The following is a 22,043-nucleotide window of genomic DNA, read 5'->3' as shown; positions in this document are numbered from 1 at the left end:
GTTTGTAGTGGTGGGCACAGTTAGAAGACTGACTAGATAAGGTGAGAAATATTAAAGCACAAGGGAAATTGAATTTTAGAATTGTGCTTGCCTCTCCGAACAATATAATATGCCTTTGAATAATAGATGTTGTCCAATGAAGGATAGGTATGGAAGCACTGGAGGTTAAAGTGATGTTCTGGAACGTTTGAGGCTGAAATAATTTAGATGTAACACAATGTTTTAGCATATGCTTGCGGGACAACATGAGCATACTTTGCCTTCAAGGGCATAACTGGTTAAACTCTGAAGTAGATGCTAGTTGCTGGGGTACTTGCAGGAATTTTGCAACTTTCTCCAACTACGTACGGGGTGTGACCATCTTAATTTTACACATATGTACACACCAGTGGCGGATCAGGAAGGCCACTATGTTTCTGTCCGGGGGTACTCTTAACAGTCACAAAGTGTAGACATTGACATTGAACATACCTACCCAGATCAAGATATTCCAGACTTTCTTGATATGTTAATCTTGGATGGTTGTTAACCCTGATGATGCATGAAATTACCATATGGCTGGGCAACTTCAATTCTGTATTGGACGCCTCTGCAGACCGTTAACATGGGTGATTTCGACCTATATTGAAGACAGCGCAATAGGTTAATGAGTTTATAAATTACTGTTAGAATGTGCATGACTCTTCATCCAGAACAGAGTATGCTGTACCGTCGTCCTGAGAGGATGCATGGGTCCACTAAGAATTCTAGTGAGTATAGAACATATCAGATCATGCCCTATTCACAGAAAGCATGCATATAGCAAACACTGGATGGTGTGTAAGACAGTGGAGGCACTGATGGATCTCCCTCTCATTCCTGAATACCAAATTGAAGGCAATTACTGACTACTTTGAGCTAAATGCATGTTAGTTTGCTCCATCAGCCACACTCTGGGAGGCCTTTGAGGACAACATAAGAGGCATATTTATATGTATATAAGGAAGTGGGAATTCTTAGAAAGATTTAAAATAGCCTGAATACACTTGAGCAAGAAATAATATTGTAAAACTGCCCTGAGAAGAAGTGGAAAATAATAAGCAAGAACCTTTTCAGAGACTGCAGTTAGAGAGAAAATATAATGGTAGCAAGGTTATATGGAGAAGGAGATCGACCTAGCAAGACACTAACCTGGCTCGCTATTGGGAAAAGAGGGAGCTGCTTCATCAATGGTACATGGAGAGATGATGAGGATCATGTCGTGGGATATGCCCAGACAAATAAGGAATCTGAAGACTAGAACTGCTTGTTAAGAAAACCACAACAGAGGACATTAAAAGGGTCATAAGAGTTACCTAGTAGCAAGATGCCTGGCCCAAATGGGCTGCCAGCAAACATTTGCTAATGTTATTGATCCTCATCTCTTGGATGTATACCAAGAAGCTTTTGAGGCTGGTTAGCTGCAGGTTACACAGATGGAAGCATATATAATAGTATTATCAGTATCGGGTCAAATGAGACACCTACCGCCTGCTGTCCCTATTAAACATGTATTACTAGTAATCCTTGTCCACCTAAAATATGAAATGAAAGACTGGGCGTATCGCCAACCTTATACAATATCTTTATGAAGCTCCTGTTTGACCGCCTTGACAACCTGGGTGTCACATACACAAACTATGCTGACAATACCCAGGTCCTCATCACGTTGTCAGGATGCTACGAAAAGGATTCCAAATTGATTAACGACCTATAATTAGAAATCCAGGCGTGGATGGCTGAACATAGCTTATGCTTCAACGATGAGAAAACAGAACTGCTTCTCGTCGGTTCCCAACTACGCCTAAACAAACTTGACCCGCGCTAGGCTTTCATCAACATCGATGGAAACCTGATCAAAGTGGCCAAAGAGATCAAAACTCTAGGGGTATACTTGGACTCTACCCTCTCCCTCAAAAAACAAGTGAACGCCACTGCATCCTCCACGGCCTACACAAACAAGCTTATCAATGCCTGTAAATCATTCCTCTCGCCTATTAGCTGCATCACCCTAGCCAGGGCACTTGTGCTATCAAAAATTGACTACTATAACACACTCTTCCTAGGCACCTCTGAGCGTAATCTGAACAAACTCCAGGTTCTGCAGAATAATGCCCTTAGAGCTGCACTAAGCATCCCTCGGCACGCCCTCATCTCTAGCTTCAGACAGGATGCCCACTGGCTCCCAGTACGAGACAGAATACCCCTTAGATCACTGGTCATCATCCACAAATGCCTTTCGCATACCGCCCCCAAGTATTTGACAGATAAATTCAACAAACTGCTATCAATCAGACCAACCAGGACAAGGTACGCGCACTGCCTCACCATCCCTAAATTCAACCTAAAAAAAGAGCGTGGCTCTAGCTTCCCAGTCCTAGCGGCCAAACATGGAATGCTATACCTTTGACTCTTAGAATGGAACCATCGTTCTAGACCTTTTAGAGCAAAAACAAAGTCTTGGCTTGCTAACAAGAACTGCTCATGTGTTTAAACAATCTCTGTATCTCTCCTGTAATTGTATCTCAACTGTATGTCACCATGTATCTTCTCTGCGAACATCATGTAACCCTGGTCACTTGCACTTATCACCCTTGTCCTGGCCTGTATAATATGTAAATGCTTGTAACTTTTTGATCCTGCCTTAAGTCTCCGGCGCCCAGTTACCTCAGGGTTCGGCACGCGGTATAAATAAAGAAACTAAACTAAACTAAACTAGGCTCAAGACTTACTCCTCCTATAGCTTCATTGAAAAAGGACTTCAACTTGCCCAGTCCTTGCCGCACCACAGCCACCAGTATCTCCAGTAATCACACAACCTCAATCAAGGGCGCTCTGATCAATGCCAGATCCTTGCCAGTCCACACCCCTGACATCTCTGACACCATAACCTCACTGGACTTTGACTTCTTAGCACTCACTGAGACCTGGCTTCATGCTGCTGCAGGGCCCTCCCTCTCTCTTGCCATCCCAGACAAATACTCTATCATCAGAATCGATAGAGACACCAACCATGCCAAAGGCAGACGTCTAGCCTTCATCTATAGCCTTCATCACGCCAGGCAGACAGCACACTGGCTCCCTGTGAAAGAACACATTACTTTCAAAATTCTCACCCTCAAACAAAAATGCCTCACCCTCACAACCCCTTCATACCTATCTGAGACCATCGCCAAACCTACATCCACACGCCCCACTAGAACCTGCTATTCCAACTTACTGTGCACCCCCCACATCAACAGGGCCAAGGCAGGCGGGATCGGCTTGCTGTACATTGCCACCAAACTCTGGAACTCACTACCCACAGCTCTCAGAGCAGAGAACTCCCTCCTGGCCCCCCTCTCGCTTCTCACTTTTGTCTCCCGCCCATCGTCCCTCCTTGTTATAACTGCACTGTACATTTCACCATACTATATGTACTTCTCAAGTACCCACGCTTATTGTGTACCTGCTGAATACTGTATATATATATTTTTCCCTGTACAAAAAATGTAAAAATATTATGACTCCTGCAACTAAGATTCTGTGTCAAGACCGGAGGCTCCCATTATGCTTCTCTTTCTTTTATTCGACAATAAAGAAAAGAGCTCAGCAGCAAGATATTTGTGCACCAAAAGTGAGTGTGCCATGAGTAATGTGCAGAAAACAGGTGCACCAAATATATATAATAAACATAGCAATATAACAGTAATATCTTAACATAAAAGGTAAGAGTCTCTGAAGAAAACTACATTTCCCAGGGAGCTTGGCTCCAGTTCGTTTAGAGGCCATCAACATGTGACCTAGTCCACCAATAGTAGTTCAGATCCCCTGCATAAACAGTCCTAAACATGATGACACGTCCTCTTTCTTTGCTGCTCACAGCAAGAGATAAGTACTTCATGTTTAGCACTGCTTACGTCATGATTTTATAATTTAAAACATAACGTTACAAAATGTCATAATATGTTTGCTGCATAGTTATAGACTTATACGAATTTTACTTTCAATATTCATTTTTAAAAAAAAAAAAATGTGTAATTTTATGTTGGGCTATGACGTCAGTCCTCTGACCTCGGAGACCGCTTCACACGATTCCACTCGTCCAGCGGATTCTTTGTTGCGCTCCTGAGGTACTAGGGATCCGGTGCGGCCTAGTCGGACCACGCTGCACCACATGCAGGCCGCCAGGGGAGCTCCTGCTCTCCGGGTCCTTTCCTCTACATTCTGGCGCTCTAGCGCGCATGCCCGTTATAATATAACGGTTCTTGCAGCTCGAGCGCTGAAATCTTTCCTCAGACAAGAGCGACCGTTTCTTCTCGCTGATTTTTCACCGCGCATATAGCAAAGAAGTTCTCTATTTAGCATTTAAGAACAATTACAAAGCTGAACTGAAATAACATTACTGGGCAGTGAGAGAAGGCGTTCGGAAGCCCAGAAAAGAAAAAAAAAAGAAAAGTGAGTAAGGTGCATTTATTTTATAATGGCAGAAAAGTACTCGCCTCAATCAGATCAGGCTTGGTCTGAGGCTGAGGGAGATCACTGTTACATAGATGAAGTGGCAATGGCTAATAGTTTTCAGAAGGTTCTGGGATCCTCTGTGGAGACCAGTGTTAAGAAAGCTGTAACGGATATGCTCATTCCCATACAAAATCGCCTAGATACTATGGAGGAGCATTTCAGAGGGACCTCCCCTCCTGGGAGGAAGAGAACACAGAAAAGGAAGCACCTTACAGAAGGGGGATGTATACCGGCTCGTAAGAGTAAAAGCTCTATGACCCCCCCCCCCCCCGAGCCAGCCATCTAATGCCACATCTGCCGTAACGGACGCCTTCTCAAGGCTGAAACAAGCCTTCATGAATAGGAAGGTAACCCCTTCCCATCTATCCTCTTACCCCGAGGAGGAAACCGGGGGAACTAGACCCTCAGGCCCGGATGGACACGGACAGGGCTCGGAAGAAGATCATCATAACAAAAACGTCTACGACGCTGATCTTTCTCACTCCTCTTCAGATGAGGAATTTCATTTCGAGGATTCAAGACCCTCTGCGTCAGGGATTGCGGCAGACCCCATCCCTAATGACACAACCGGGACCAAACCTTCTACTGAAGGTACATTTATCCCGGAAGACTTAATACACCCCAGGTCCACCGACTGGGAACCATCTTCCAAGACGTCGAGTTACATCCACCTTAGGCTGCGCACGCCGCTTGATAAAGAAGTTTGCGCCAGACTACGTGCTGAATGTCCGCGACCAGACATTGCGGATAAAGTAGCTCTGACTCCAGAGCTCGATTCTAAAATGATTACCTTTTTGGGTAAAAACGTTAAAGACCCCAGAAAGGGTATTGATCGCGCCTGGAAAGCCTGCCAGGACAAAGTATTGGACATAGCAGGTCCTCTAGCAAAAATCTCCGATCTTGCAAATGCAGCCATCTCCTCATCGGACCCCATCGACCCAGTGATACTGTCCGGTTGGGTCCAGAGGGCTATTTGCCTCTTGGGCAACGCCAGTTGCGCCATCTCAACAGAGCGACGGAAAGGCATCCTATACAAGATAGATGCAAAATTAACCGAACTGGCAGACACAGAATCTGGCCCAACGACCCAAGGCCAGCTTTTCGGAGACCCTTTCATGAAGGAGATGACAAAATCCGTCGGGACATTCACGGCGTTAGACAAAGCACAGGCTTCAATAAAAAGAGTATTTGCAACCAAGGTTTTCTCCAGGGCCGGATGAGGAAGAGGTCGCTCTTCCGGCCGTTACTTCTTCCTGGCAAGAACGCCCCGACACTTTCTTCCCCTCAAGAGGTCGTGGTAGAGGGCATCCCTGGAGAGCGGCCAGATACCCAGCCCAGCAACAACCCACAGGTCAGTGTACTGATAACTGCGCCAGCGCCACTAACACCTATAGGAGGGAGGTTAAGGATGTTTGCAAATGCTTGGGATACCTTATCGGGAGATGCCTGGGTCAGGGACACAGCTCGGGGTCTACACCTAGAGTTTTTTACACAGCCCGTTCAGACATGTCACCCCACTCCCATAGTAATGTCTCTATCAGACCAAACCGCCTTAGACAGCGAAATACTCGGTCTCCATCAGAACCACGCGATTCTCCCCTGCTCAAGTCAGGGAGGCTTCTTCAGTCCCATTTTTCTGGTACGCAGGAAGCAAAAAGTGCGCCCAGTCATAAACCTCAGAGCGCTCAACGAGTTCATCCTTTACCGCCATTTCAAAATGGAAGGTATACACATGCTCAGAGATCTTCTCAGACCGAACGACTGGTTTATGCGCCTAGACTTAAGACGCTTACCTCGCAGTACCGATTCATCAAACACACATCAGTTACCTCAGATTCTCCTGGAGAAACCGAGATTGGGAATTCACAAGTCTTCCATTCGGACTCTCTTCGGCGCCTTGGGTATTTACCAAACTCTTAAGACCTGTAGTAGCTCGATTAAGAGAGCAAGGTGTTCGTCTCATAATTTATCTAGACGACATTATTTTCATGGCCCAATCACAGGAGTTAGTTCGGAAACAAACCGAACTGGCAATAAACTTGCTGCACGGCCTAGGTTTTCTTATAAACTGGGAGAAGTCAGTTCTACTTCCATCCAGAAATATGGAATTTCTAGGATTCATAGTGGATACACAGAATTCGCAGCTTCGACTCCCATCAGCCAAGATTCACTCTACCAAAAGAGAAATACGCAGACTCTTACAGAAGAACATGTTCTCCCTTCGAGAACTAGCAAGAGTGATAGAGCTACTTTCATCTTCCATCCAAGCAATATTTCTCGGCCCTCTTCACTATCGAGAGCTGCAAAGATTAAAAGGCCAACACTTAAGGAGAAACCTTTCTTATTCTCAACTCCTGACACTGTCTCCTCAAGCGAGGACAGAGCTCAACTGGTGGCTCTCTCACATGGAAGCCTGGAACGGCAGAGCCATCTTCGGCTCCGCTCCAGATAATATTATTGAGTCGGATGCTAGTCGCTCCGGTTGGGGAGCGAGATGTGGTCCCATAGCCACGGGAGGGACTTGGTCCCCACAGGAGCTGGATCTTCATATCAATTGTCTAGAGCTTCTTACAGGTTCCTTTGCAGTGCGCTCTTTTACCAAAGACAAAGCGAGTTGCTGTATTTTGCTAAAGATGGACAACATCTCAGCAGTAAGATACATCAACCATCTGGGCGGCACCAAGTCGAGACCCCTAGCAGAATTAGCCAAAGACTTCTGGCATTTCTGTCTGGATCACCAGATTTCAGTTACAGCGGAGTACCTTCCCGGCCTCTCAAATGCAGTAGCGGACTGGTACTCACGCCACTCGACAGATTACAGCGATTGGAGAATCAAGAGAGAGATTTTCCTCTGCCTTGAGGAGATCTGGGGTCCGATGTCCATAGACCTCTTTGCTTCCAGACTCAACTCCCAACTACCAGCTTTCTTCAGCTGGAGGCCGGACCCAGCAGCAGCTGCAACAGACGCATTCCTACAGTCATGGTCCCAGGAAATACTGTATGCCTTTCCTCCTTTCACTATGATAGCGAGGACCCTGGCGAAGGCCCGTCAGGAGCATGCAAATCTGATCCTTATAGCGCCGGTCTGGACATCTCAGACCTGGTATCCAGTTCTTCTGGAACTTTCTATGGATTCTCCAATCCTACTACCCCAGTTTCCAGATCTCCTATTAGATCCATCAGGTCAATGTCATCCTCTCCTCCTCAACAGATCTCTGACCTTAGCAGCCTGGAGGATTTCAGGTCAAGATTGAGAGTCCCAGGCATGTCTCACAAAGCGATCAACCTTATCGAAGAGAGCTGGGCTCCTAGTACCCGGAAGAGATACTCCAACTCTTGGAGCATCTGGAGCTCCTGGTGTCGTGAGAAAGGATTACATCCAAGTTCAGCACCTATAGAAGAGATTTTTAATTTTCTAGCATCCCTAGCGAAAAAAGGGCTCGCCTACAGGTCTGTGAACGCCTACCGTCCAGCAATTTCCGCAGGTCATGACCTTATCCAAGGAGTACCAGCAGTAGAACACCACCTCGTCTGCAGGTTGCTCAAGGGTGTAAGGCTTACCGTCCCACCTCCAGCTCGCTATGACAAGCTTTGGGACGTTAATAAAGTACTGAACCTTTTTCTGGCATGGCCTAATAACAAAGAACTATCGCGTACAGCCCTATCTGGCAAACTCTGCTTGGTCTCCTGCAAGAGAGTCTCTGACATCCGAGCTCTAGATCTAGCAGGCAGAACCTTTTCTCCTGATGGCATTGTATTCCATATTCATAGAAGAACAAAGTGCAATTCCAGGGTGATTTCCTATCCCGTTTTAGAGATCAACCGAAGCTCTGCTTGGTTAAATGCTTGAAAGTCTACGAAGAAAAGTCGGCTCCCCTCAGAACTTCCCCTAACGGGCAGCTACTGATCGCTCTGCATAAACCGCACAAAGCAGTATCAGCACCGACCTTAGCACGTTGGGTCCGGTGGACGCTAGCTCAAGCAGGGATAGACACCAAGCATTTCGGAGCCCACTCAGTTAGAGGAGCCATGGCCTCTAAAGCATTTCAGGCAGGAGTTTGCCTAGAAGATATCATAAGGATGGCAGACTGGGCTAGTGAATCAGTTTTCAAACAATTCTACCTAAAGCCAGTAGATCAGCCGGCATCTATTGTGGTAAGTAAGCTTTAAACAAGCATAATGGGAGCCTCCGGTCTTGACATAGAATAAAGATTTTCCATAATAACTTACTAGAAAGTCTTAATTCTATTAGACTCGGAGGCGAGCATTATCCCACCCGGCGAGAAAATAACATGTTACCTGATGTTAATTAAGATGTAATGAAAAGATTAATGTTCTGAAATTTACATGTACCCTATCGCAATAACTCCAAGATTTTCTCCCACCCTGATAAGGGATCTAGGGTTGTCATATACAAGAGACTAAAATGTTCCTTTTTCTTGACAGCGCCTGCAGACAAGTCCGCCTGATCACGGCCCGACACAAGTTCTTCTTCTTCTTCGAGTTAGCTACAATTATCTCCTACTATGGACAGCCAAGTTCGCAGCCCATAAATAGGAAGTGTCATCATGTTTAGGACTGTTTATGCAGGGGATCTGAACTACTATTGGTGGACTAGGTCACATGTTGATGGCCTCTAAACGAACTGGAGCCAAGCTCCCTGGGAAATGTAGTTTTCTGCAGAGACTCTTACCTTTTATGTTAAGATATTACTGTTATATTACTGTTATATATCTATGTTTATTATATATATTTGGTACACCTGTTTTCTGCACATTACTCATGGCACACTCACTTTTGGTGCACAAATATCTTGCTGCTGAGCTCTTTTCTTTATTGTCGAATAAAAGAAAGAGAAGCATAATGCTCGCCTCCGAGTCTTTAATAGAATTAATACTTTCTAGTAAGTTATTATGGTAAATCTTTATTCATTCTGTAACAAGCGCCATGATGCCTCCGGGCTGTTGCGTGCTCTACAAATGCAAATAAATAAATAAATCTTTAAAACGGCATTAGATCTCAGACCTATCTCCAACCATTCATTTCCTTCAGCAGAACTTCTGTCAGACAAATTACCTTCCTCAGCCTGCCGCACTACCACCATTCACCTTGTCTACAGACCACCAGGTCCGGTATCCACTTTTGAAGAAGATATCATGCTTCTCTTGTCCAACGACACTAAACCAGGCTCTCAAATTATTCTACTGGGTGACCTTGACTTGGGGTTCCAAGATCCCAAAGACACCAAAGCCTCTACTCTCGCCATCTCCGAACTAGGTTTCACACACCGAATGTCAGAACCGACCCACAACAAAGGCAGGACCTTAGATTGGCTTGTCAACTTTAATTGCATCATTGACACCCTGGCCAACACACCTTGCGCTTGGACGGATCATTACCGGATATCCTTCCTTATAAAGGACGAAGGCAACCAGTATAACACCATCAACATCGCCCCTCCTACCCAAACTAGGAACTTCCGTATTATAACAGTGGAAAAGCTGCTCCCTTTACTCCAACCGATTCTCAATGCCACTAACACTAAACACTCAGACCCCACGGTCTTAGTAGACCTGTTTAACCAAACAGTACTTAATGCCCTACATACTATCGCTCCACTCAGACTGCGCAAAGCCAAACCACTAGCCCATCTAAACTCATGGTTCACACCACACCTCAGAGCTCTGCGCAAAGCAAAAAGAAATGCAGAAGCGCTTTGACAGAGTAATTCCACAGCCTTAAACAAAGAGAACTTCCTAGCAGCAGCAGCACTAACTTCGGAAGGAAGCTATCCTACAATCTAAAAAAGAGACTTGCAACACCTGCATCGTGCAAGCTAAATCCTATACGAAGGAACTCTTCAACTTACTCGGGGAACTGGAATCGCCAGCACCTCCACTAGTTGCCTGTACCAAAGACGCCTCTTGGTGCGCCAACATTCAGGCACCGCTACTAAACAAAATAACCATGCTGCAAAATAAAATTGAGTCCAAAAAACTCTGAATCCTAGACTCAGCCCCCAAACTTTTGAACTTGATACCTACCTCTAAATCCTGCTAACCATTCAACTTCTCCCCTTTCACCATAAAAAAAGGTAGAGGACATAATCTCCAAATTAAAACCCACAAGATGCCAGGGAGAGATCTGTCCGGCGCCTATCCTCAAGGAGGCTGCCAAAGAACTTGCACCTTTCATCACTGCCCTCATCAATACGTCATTCGAAACTGGTATAGTACCCAATAAGCTCAAAGACGCATGAGTCCTCCCGTTACTCAAAAAACGAACATTAGATCCTGCCATTTCCATGAACTACAGACCTATCACCACCGTCCCATTTCTTCTGCAAATTATTGATAGAGCAGCATATCTTCAGATTCAGGAGCATTTGGAAATTAACCTCTTAGGTCTCAGGCAATCAGGCTTCAGGCCGATACATGGAACAGAAACTGCCCTTCTCAACTTTAAGTTGCAAATCGAAGAGCTGAACGACAAGGGTAAATTAGCCCTCCTCCTACTCCTTGATCTGTCAGCAGCATTTGACTTGGTAGACCATAAAGTCCTCTGCTCACACCTCACCTCAGCAGCACTCTTCTCTCACAAAGCAACAACATGGATACAATTATTCCTAGACAATAGATCCATGAGAGTCTTCTCTCCAATAGCATTAGCCAACACCGCTCCAGTCACATGCAGTGTCCCACAGGGCTCCTGCGTGCCCCTACTCTTTACAACTTATTCCCCAAGCCACTCTTTGACAACCTGGACAATCTGGGTGTCACCTATACAAACTATGCAGATGACACCCAGATTCTTATACCTGTCACTGGTAAACTACTTAACATCATCTATGGCAGTATCCCTACAAAATACCCCCCCAAAAATATCGGCATACATAAATATGGCCGTTTGACTCGCCATAGGCAATATTTTTGGGGAGGATATTTTGTGGGAGCGAGGGTTGTGGGGGTGTCCCCCGCAGATTTGAAAATAATGCAGGGGTTGCGGGGTGTCCCCCGCAGGGTCATTGGGTCAACATCGCCGCAAAGATATGACGATATTTTTGTATTGCGATATTTTTGCGGGGATATTAACACATGGAACCATCTACAGCATCATCCAAGCCTGGATGGCTAAACATGGACTTTGTCTTAGTGACAAGAAGACAGAGCTCCTCCTTCTAGGTTCCAAGCTCAAACTGAACAAACTTCATAAGCAGTTTGATGCCTTTAACATCGATTGCAATTCTATCAAGGTCTCCAAAGATGTGAAGACTCTAGTCTAGGCATAAACATTGATTCATCTCTAAATCTGTCAAGACAGGTCAACACACTAGCCTGTTCCACAGCTTATACCTGTAAGTTAATCACGGCATGCAGACCCTTCCTATCTACACGCAATTGCATTACTATAGCGCTAGTACTTTCCAAGCTAGACTACTGCAATGCTCTCTATCTTGGAACTAGTTAACAAAACTCAAGCAAAATGCAAGTTCTTCAAAACAACGCCATTAGGGCTGCTCTAAACATTCCTAGATCTCACCATATTTCTGAGGCGAGACGCAAACTGAACTGGGTCTCGATCAAGCAAAGGATAGCCTGCAAAACACTACCTCTGACCCACAAATGCCTCGCTAATCAAGCCTCCAGCTACCTCACCAAAAACTTTGCACGCAATACTTCTGACCGTCCTATGAGATCGGCATAGGAACACTGCCTCAAAATCCCTGCCATGAAGCTTCAAAAGGCAGGAGGGAGCAGCTTCCCGGTACTTGCAGCCAAATTATGGAACTCCCTACCACTGTCACTTAGATCAGAACCAGCCTTCCACCCCTTCAGAAAGAACGCCAAAACCTGGCTTCTGGCGCAAGAAAGTTAAATCCTGCAACCACGTTACTATCGGTTTACTTGTACAGCTGTACATTTATGTAATTTTCTATACCTGCTTTCAGAGTTGTATATTTATGTTCATGCATGACTGTCTAACTTTGCGCACCCTGTAATTATGTAATTTGCACACCCTGTAATTATGTAATTTGCTGCACATTTCCTTGACTCATTTTGTACACTACCTGGAACATTTGTAACATGCCTTCCTTCACTGTAACTGTAGCTTCCTATGCAAGTAATGCGCCCAGATGCCCACGGGCTTGGTGCGCTATACAAATAAATGAACTAAACTAAACACACTAATAGCAAAATGCTTGAAAATAAATCATTAGACATTCCACATTTAATTCACCCCATCAATCAGCATTTGTGCCTGGGAGGTCAGCCCAGCTTTAACGTAGGTAGGTTGTCCTAGCAGCCTTCATAGATTCCAAGAAGCCAAGTCCTTTGACTCGGTGGAATAGAGCTTTGCACAGAAGCTTTCAGGGAAGTTTGTTCTAGGTCCTAATATTATAAGATGGATACAATTACAGTAGGTGGAGCCCACTGCCATGGTGATAACCAACCTGGACAGGTCACTGGATTTTAAGCTTACATGATGTGGCCCCTTGCCCCCAATTATATTTGCATGCTCGAACCATTGGCTTGGTTGCTTTGACAGAAATCTAGTTAGTGGGGGCGGGGGGGTAATGCTGTCTAGATATTGGCTACTAATTATTTTACATGCAGATGATATAGTGGTATATGTTAGACCTGCAGGATAAACTGATCATGACCAGTTTAAAAGATTTGCGAGACTATGAATTAATTGAAGTAAAACTGAGCTATTCCCTGTGACAGTCAGGGTCATGACCCTGTCAGAGGGGAGCATGGACCAGTCTCAACCTGGGTAGGCGGCCTGCCAGAGCATTGCCAGTCAATCCTACCTATAAAGACAGGAGGGGTCTATGTGTACTTCTGCCCTCTATATATTTGGGGTAGAGGCACAGAGCACCCCGGCAAAGGCTCTCTATATGGTAGCTGTAGACAAGCAAACAAGGCTGAGACTCTCAGGAGGTGATGCAGGCTGGTTCTTAAGTACTGTGAATCCCCACACAAGTATGGCCACATACTGTTAGATGATAACACAGCTTCTTTATATAAAATAGGATTCAGATAAATATATACACACAAATAATACACTTTGTAATCGGGCAACACTATTCTAATAATGGCAACACCATATATCTTATATGTGACACCAAACTGCTGACAGTTTTTTAAAAAGCATGAGACTTGCTAAGCAATGTGTAACTTCATAAATCAATGTAGAAAGGCAGGCTAGTTTAGGAACATTGGCAGTATACTTTCTTTATACTAGAATAGTGATAATGTTTGAGGATTCCCCCCCACCTGGGAAACCTGAAAGGGAAAAGTTAGGTTGTATTTTTTCTTGTATATTATGCCCAGTCCAAGTAAGTTCCATAATGCTCTGCTTTTTGTTCTAAAGGTTCCAGCCCCCCAAAGAACCTGAGATGCCACAGGAAAACAGGATCCAAGTCGAATCTGGGACCCCTGGTTGAATCCTGAGGCTGGAAGATGCTCTTCCATGTCAAAGTACCTTTGGTGCCTTAGCAGGCGAAGTGGTGGAGTTTTTTGGCTTTTCGAAGGGATTGTGTCCTCCGACGTATTCCTTATCTATGATATCTGTATCTCCAGCTTGCTGGCCTCAGAAATGTTTTTTCCCAGTAGAGGGCGCTGTGCGTATACGTCCGTTGAGTAGGTGCTCCTCGACGGCCACCGTATCGACGCCGACGTCATCATGCCTATAAATGGCCACGCGCAGCGTCCGTTGCTCAGTTCCGTTTTTCCGCGCTTCGTGTGCCTTGGAATACCGTTGCTCAGTTCGTCAGTCGATATATATTCATATTTCCTCGAGAAAACACTCGTACTCGATGGCTTCCTCCTCCGACCCGACGACTCCTCGGTCCGGTTTCAAAAAATGCCGAGACTGTGGGAAGAAAATGTCGTTGACGGATCCTCACAGGATCTGTTTGTGGTGTCTGGGAATCGAACACCAGTGTTCGGAGTGTGAGGAATGCCTATCCATGACGGCGAAAGCCTTGAAGGAGCGTAAGGGGAAGCTCGAGAGAGGTAAGTCAGTTTTAACTTCCTCGAAAGTTTCTGCAGTAGAGTCGAGACATTCGTCTCCTCACCGTCGAAAGCATTCTCGGTCTAGGTCTCGAAGTGGCTCACACCACTCTTCGAGGTCTAGACACTCGAAAAAAAGACGAAGAAGATCCCCTTTATCGTCGTCTTCTAGTTCCCCTGAAAGTTAAATTGCCCCACAAAACATAGCTCTCAAGCTGAGTGGGAGGAATTCAGAAAAAAGATGCTAAGCGTCTTCGAGAAAGCGGCCTCGACCCCCTCGAAGTCAGCTGAGGGTGATACCCCGGGTGAAAAGCCCAAAAAATCTAAACGCCGCGAGTCGAAGCGAAAGCGCCATGAGCCATCAGGAAGTAAAGCATCTTCGACGAGTCGACGCCGACATCGACGCCGTTAAAAGAAAAACCCCCGGCTACTCCACAGCCAACAGTTACACAGAGAGCTTCCGACACGACGTCGAGAACGTCGTCGACATCCTCGAGCAGGATTCCGATCCTCTCGAGTTCTTCGAGGCCTCTTCCAGTTTTCTCGACGCCTTTGTCGGCGCCTTCGAGGATTTTTACATCGGCGTCGACGACATCGACCTTTTCAAGACCACTGATGATGGCTCCCTCTGCCTTAGAGATGGGTTTTATACCATTTCACAGACCAGAGCATCCCCCCTTAACTTCAATTTTTGAAGAAAGGGAAGATTCTGATCAAGAAAGGCCTTTTGGGCTGCAGAGGACCACATTACCTGAACCAGAGACTTTTGCCTCTGAGAAAAAAAAAAGGTTGAAAGACCTTCAGGATGCATTACAGGAAGCAAGTGGCCTAGACACTTCCCCAGAAGTGGAATTTGTCAAACCAGACCCAGGGGAACATGGTGATACCCCTTATAGAACCCTAATGTCAAGAATATGGAGTTCATGGGTTGGTCTGCGCCTTCATCTGTTTTTCAACAGGATGACCTCACAGATATTCTGGATAAAGGTCCACAGGAGGATCCTGCGGTTCCCTTTCATTCTGCTTTACAAAGAAAGATTTTAACTAACTGGGAAACTCCTGAAGTTGTCCCTGCGGTTAACAAGAAGTTGTCAGCGGAATATAGGGTATCTGCTGCTGACCCTGAATACCTATCTAAGCACCCTACTCCAGAGAGTCTTGTGGTCCAGGCTGCAACTTCATCAGGCAGTACTTCTGCATACCCCACTGCTCCTCAGGATAGGGATGATGAAAAATATGATGCCATGGCTAAGAAAGTCTTCTCGGCCTGTAGCATGGCTTTAAAATCTATTAATGCAACTTGTACGCTCGCTAGGTTCAGCCACACTCTTTGGGAGTGTGCTTCATCGGCGGCTGACTGCATACCGGAAGGAGAAGAAAGGGACGCGTTTTTAAATATCAACAGAGATGGTAAAGATGCAATGTGTGAGTCCCTTCAAACTGGCATTGATTCTGCTGACAGTATCAGAAGGGCCATGGCGGCAAGTACCACAATCCGCAGGCATGCGTGGTTGAGGAAAGTCCGGCTTTGCTTCTGACGTACAGGCCAGACTTTTAAATATGCCCTTTGACGGCTCTTCCCTATTTGGTAAAAAGGCGGATGACAGTTTGGAAAAACTACAAACATCTAAAGCAGCAGCCAAGTCACTAGGAGCTGCAATCCGACAAAATAATTTTCGTCCCTCAGGATCCTCTTGGAGAGGAAGGTCCTTTCGCTATTATTCCTCATATGGAAGAGGCAGAGGACGGCCGGCTCAAAGAGGCCAAGGAAAATTTACCCGTGGTGGACGGGGTAAAGGAAAGAAAGCCGCATCAGCAGGAGCCGCTTTACCTTCGGCAACTGCATCAGCCGCTCCCAAACCACTCTGAGGTCTCCCATTACAAGACACCTGTAGGGGGCAGGTTAACTCACCATCTGACGGAATGGCAGGCTATTACGTCAGATGCTTGGACATTGGAGACTGTTGCCCAAGGTTACTGCCTGCCTTTTCTATGCATCCCTCAGAGCCATTCACCGGGGAACAGCTCTCTGAAAGTGCCGGATCCGCTCCTGTTGCAGGAAGTTGTAGACCTGCTAGAGAAAGGTGCCATAGAACCGGTACCTGTAGCGGACAGGAACAAGGGCTGGTACTCCCCCCTACTTTCTCATACCAAAGAAAGACGGAGGACTGAGACCCATCCTGGACTTACGAGAATTGAACAAGTTCCTCAGGAAGGACAAGTTCAAGATGGTAACTCTCTCTCAGATCCTTCAGGCCCTCCAGCTTCAGGACTGGTTGGTATCTCTGGACCTTCAGGATGCTTATTTCCATGTGCCAATCCATCCTAAGCACAGGAAGTACCTGAGGTTCGCAATTGGCAACTCTCATTATCAATTTCGAGTTCTGCCATTTGGGCTGACCTCCGCCCCGAGGGTCTTCACCAAGCTAATGTCGGTTGTGGCTGCAAGTCTAAGGAGGGAAGGGATTCACGTCTACCCCTGCCTGGACGATTGGTTGATCAGAGCAGTTTCTTCGGAACAAGCTTGGATCCAACTAGATTATGTCTGCCACTCACTTCACAGTCTGGGCTTCTCCCTCAATTTAAAGAAGTCACAGACGATACCATCACAGAGACTCCAATTCATTGGAGCAGTCCTGGCCACGTCCCTTGGAAAAGCCTCGCCACCAGAGCTTGAGGGCTCAAGATATTCTGCAGATGGTCACCAGGTTTCAAAATGCCCAACGTCTCCCAGCCTACGACTTTTTGAGGTTGCTAGGCCTCATGGCATCCTGCATATCCCTTGTGCCAGAGGCTCGCCTGAGAATGAGATCCCTTCAGTGGGCACTGAGGACTCAGTGGTCACAATTCTCAGGGAGGATGACAGATCTCCTCCGGATTCCGGACAAGGTAGCCCACGACCTTCAATGGTGGGCCTCTCCAGAGAACATCTTGAAAGGAGAACTGTTTTGACAACCATGGCCTGAGATAACAGTAGTCACAGACGCCTCACTCACGGGGTGGGGAGCCCATGCCAACGACTTGACCATCAGCGGTCGTTGGTCTCCATCGGAGTCCAGACTACACATCAACCTGTTGGAGCTGAGAGCCATCAGACTGGCACTGAAGGCTTTTCTGCCGTCTGTACGGGGGAGAAACGTCCTGATAATGACGGACAATACAGTGGCCATGCACTACCTCAACAACAAAGGATGCGTAGGGTCACTGCCACTGTGCAGAGAGGCGATGCAGCTCTGGTTTTGGGCAATTCAGGAAGGAATCTCTCTATCGGCAATTCACCTAGCCGGAGAGAAGAACTTGACAGCGGACGCTCTGAGCAGGCAGAACACAGTCTCCCACGAATGGGAGATAGCTCAGGAAGTCCTTCAAGAGATCTTCGCCCTTTGGGGAACCCCTCAAGTGGATCTGTTCGCCACCAGTATCAACAGGAAGTGCGACAGATTTTGCTCAAGGGAATTTCCCCCGAGAGGAGCTCTAGGAGACGCGTTCGTAGTGGACTGGGAGTTCCCACTTCTGTACGCGTTTCCTCCGGTCCCTGTCATTCCTCAAATGATCAGGAGGTTGAGAAGGTTTCGGAAGACCATGATCCTAATTTCCCCGGATTGGGCCAGGAGAACGTGGTACCCGGACCTTCTGGACATGTCCATCTGTCCTCCAATTCGTCTACCGTACAGAGAGGATCTTCTCTCGCAGAAGGGAGGTCAGGTTCTCCATCCAGCCATCAAGACCCTCAACCTTCACGCCTGGTATCTGAAAGGTTGAGGTACAAGGATTAGGACCTTCCAGATGACGTCATGGAGATGTTGCTTTCGGCCAGAAGACCAGCCACTAAGACTCTATACCGCTGCCGTTGGAATACATTTTGCAGCTGGTGCAGAGAAAAGAATATCAAACCCTTTTCATGTGGTACACCTGCGGTGTTATCCTTCTTACTTTATTTGGCAAATTCAGGCCTTCAAGTTGGCACTATTAAGGGCTATCTCGCAGCGCTATCGATCTTTAAGCGCACTGCGGAGGAGCCATCGTATTTCAAAATTCCATTGGTAATACAATACCTGAAAGTTCTAACTAATGTTTACCCTCCAAGACCATTCCAAACATCCTAAAGGGTGCTCCCTTTGAACCACTCCACTCTTGTTCATTGAAGTTTCTCACCCTCAAAACTGTTTTATTGGTAGCATTAACATCTGCTAGAAGGGTTAGTGAGATACAAGCCCTATCTTGTAAACCTTCTCATACAACTTTTCACAAGGACAAAGTAGTTCTACAGGTGAAGCCTAACTTCCTCCCAAAGGTAGTTTCGGAATTTCACATTACTCAGAAGATTACTTTACCTTCATTCTATCCTCCTCCCCATCCGGGGAAAGAGGAAGAGACACTACACAGGCTGGACCCTAAGCGAGCCTTGAGTTTTTATATCAGTAGACTTGCTAAAATTAGACAAGCAGACCAACTCTTTGTAGGTTACGCAGGACATAAATTAGGATTACCAATAACCAAACAAACCATCTCCAGATGGATTATTTTAGCCATTCTGGAATGCTACAAAATGGCAGGGAAAGAGCCCCCTCAAAATCTAAGGGCTCAATCGACCAGGGGTATCGCAGCATCCTCAGCTCTTCAAAGAGGGGTACCAATTAGAGACATATGTGCGGCTGCCACATGGTCGTCCGCACATACCTTTACCAAATTTTATAGCCTGGATTCCTCCTCTAGTCAAGAGACTAGATTTGGCAAAGCTGTGTTACACTCTGTTCATTCTTAAAGGGTAATATGACATCTCTTACTCCCGCCTCCAATCACATACCACTGCTATGGGAGTCTAACATAGATAAGGAATACGTCGGAGGACACAATCCCTTCGAAGAACAAGTTACTTCTTACCTTGTAACGTTCTTTCGATGGGATGTTCCTCCGACATATTCCTTATCGTCCATCCCTGCAGTAACATTTCCCTTTTGGTTGCAGCTTACGCTCCTTCAAGGGTAGTAACCATTCATACAATAACTACTTTACTCTACAAAACGGAACTGAGCAACGGACGCTGCGTGTGGCCATTTATAGGCATGATGATGTCGGCGTCGATACGGTGGCTGTCGAGGAGCACCTACTCGACGGACGTCGACGCACAGCGCCCTCTACTGGGAAAAAAATTCCGAGGCTAGCAAGCTGGAGATACAAATATCATAGATAAGGAATACGTCGGAGGAACATCCCATCGAAAGAAAGTTACAAGGTAAGAAGTAACTTGTTCTACTCGATGAGACCCCTCAAGGATGGACCCCCCTTTGGAAGGAGACATCGCTGGGATGCCGAGGTCAAGAGAAAATTAGGAACCAAGCAGTGTCAGAAAGGCAGCATTTACAATCTTCGTTGTGGTCTTGTCATGACCCTTGCCCCTGGCCCTCACTGGCAAGTCAGCCTTCCAGTTAGGGCCAGGTCAAAGGCCTTAAAACCTCATCCAAGACTCTTGGAGTCAGTGCTGGCACCTTTGGCACCAGGTTCATAACCATCATTAGAATGGGACTATTTACTTGGGACTATTTAATTTGGGGAGGTTCAGCCAACATGGAGGCGCACACATAGCTCAGTTACAAGGAACTGAGCTATGCGGTCTAGTCTTTTGGGTGTGGCAGGCCTGGGACTACTTTACCTGGACTACTTTGGGTGTGGCAGGCTTGGGACTATTTTACCTGGACTACTTTACCTGAGACTATTTAAACCGCACCCAAACAGCAGAACATGCTTTGCGTTATTCTGCTGTGGGCAGCGTAATGCTCACCGTGTCCAGTTCTTTGATGCCAGCTTACCTGAAACCAAGGACCTGCAGAGAGTGAAAGAACACTACGAAACTTACCTGGAACAGTATCCTGTCTTCAATCCACCGCTGACTTCAGTTCCACTCACCTGAAGGTACGAACTCCATCATCCGGCACTGCATGCATCCTGGAATACCATAACTTGGAGAGAGAAAGACAGCATAGTAAGCGTTTACTCTCGTTTCCTCCCGAATGAAGAAAGCCACACAATTCTTACCTTGGTAGTCATCTCCTGGTCAGTATCATTGCTGGAACATTACGGCGCTCGGCGAGGAACATCGCAACCTGCAAGGAGAGAAAAGACACAGGTTAGCAATATAGAAGGCGAAACAGCACCGAGCATCGCGCATTACTCACCGGACAGCATCGCGCACACAACGCGCTTTCGCCTACCGGCCCTTGCTTGTCTTCAAACTGCATGACAACACCAAAATACCTTTCCATACCTAAAAGGAAAGAAGCAAGACATTATTATTCGAACTAAGAGGAACATAAGAACTGCATATAAAGACTATAAAGCAGCAAACCTACAGAGTCGCAGCAGGCCTGGATTCCCACAGGGGGGCCTGCACCAGTGAAGTAACTTGGTCGCTGCTCGCCCCCCACATCTACGCGCCCCTGCCACGAGGACCAGGACGGAGAATCCACCTTTTACGATATTAAGGTGAGGAGAAGGCCCAAGCGGGAGGAAGGAGTTGAGGCCAAGGGAGGTGTGGAAAACATAAAGACAATCTGGTATTGAATCCAGCTCTCCTATATTGCAGACCCATCTTTAACCAGAGGCCTTAGCCAAGGGACTGGGAGAGGGTTCGAGAGAGCAAATCATCCAACCAGGGCTGGGTGGCATCCCCGCGGATACCAGGTGAGCGTAACAGGTCTCCGTTGGTGGGTCATTACTCCGGCTGTGGATGTCCCAAAAAGGTGAAACTTGCTGTGGATGCGGACAAGGCCTGGCTGAAGAGCAAAATACTCTTGGTGGCCTTGGATGACTTTCGGGCTGCAGCCGCAGCACAGACTTCTGGATGACTTCTGGTGACCTGGACTCGACCACTGGTCTGGACTACAGGCCCTCACCAAGTCTGGACCCTCGGTACATCTTCCTCGGATTTTGGTGGCGGGAAACCCACCAGCAGACCCTCCTCTGCACACAGCAACCCTGGATCTTCTCTGAGAAAAAGTGGTCAGATGTCGTGTCAGGAATGTCCCTTGAAGGATTATTCAATCAAATAGAACTTTCACAGCTCTGGGTGTCAAGCAGCACTATGCCAGGGTACCCCCTCTTGTGGTGGGCCATATGCAGCAATCTGGCTTCCAGCGGTCACAAACCCTACTCTGGACCCTGGGCGACGCAACTGGACTTCTTCAGACCAAGATGTCCATGCACTCCTTCTGGACTCACGAAGACCCCCATCTCCGGATGGCAGGCACACAGCACTGGCTTCCATGGTACTTCGGAAGAAGAGCAGCAGGTGCACGATGGTCCCTCATAGCTCGGGAAGAGGTCACCTATCCAGGTCACATCTTGATTCCGTCCTTGATCAGCACAGCGGTCTTAGGAGTCCTTGAAGAAATGCAGCTGTAGACTCCTTCATCCGGCTGGACCCAGGATTCAAGCTTCAGGTTTAAGTTTCAGCTTTAGAACAAATTGGTGAGTGAGGGGTCCCTAGTTATACACGTGTTCTCCATTCAC

The 22,043-nt window shown here is 46.7% G+C and overlaps 1 protein-coding gene across 2 annotated transcripts in view; it reads left to right on the top strand.

Moving 5' to 3' along the window:
- Positions 1 to 22,043, top strand: part of LOC138566955 (serine/threonine-protein kinase MRCK alpha-like) — a 2,642,347-nt gene that overhangs the window by 2,424,807 nt on the left and 195,497 nt on the right. Inside the window, exon 36 of one of the 2 annotated variants that reach the window (XM_069644739.1) lies at positions 8,965 to 9,317. The exons of the other annotated variant lie outside the window; for it this stretch is intronic. Coding sequence (XP_069500840.1) covers positions 8,965 to 8,987 — 23 coding nt within the window. The 3' untranslated portion in view covers positions 8,988 to 9,317. Of the gene's footprint in view, positions 1 to 8,964; positions 9,318 to 22,043 lie in introns of those variants that run through there. 2 annotated transcript variants of the gene reach the window in all.

This window comes from Ambystoma mexicanum, chromosome 2p (assembly GCF_040938575.1).
Source record: "Ambystoma mexicanum isolate Mex_15411 chromosome 2p, UKY_AmexF1_1, whole genome shotgun sequence".
Classification (NCBI taxonomy): domain Eukaryota; kingdom Metazoa; phylum Chordata; class Amphibia; order Caudata; family Ambystomatidae; genus Ambystoma; species Ambystoma mexicanum.
Note: the sequence above shows the minus strand (reverse complement) of the source record. Positions and strands in the feature narration are given on the sequence as shown.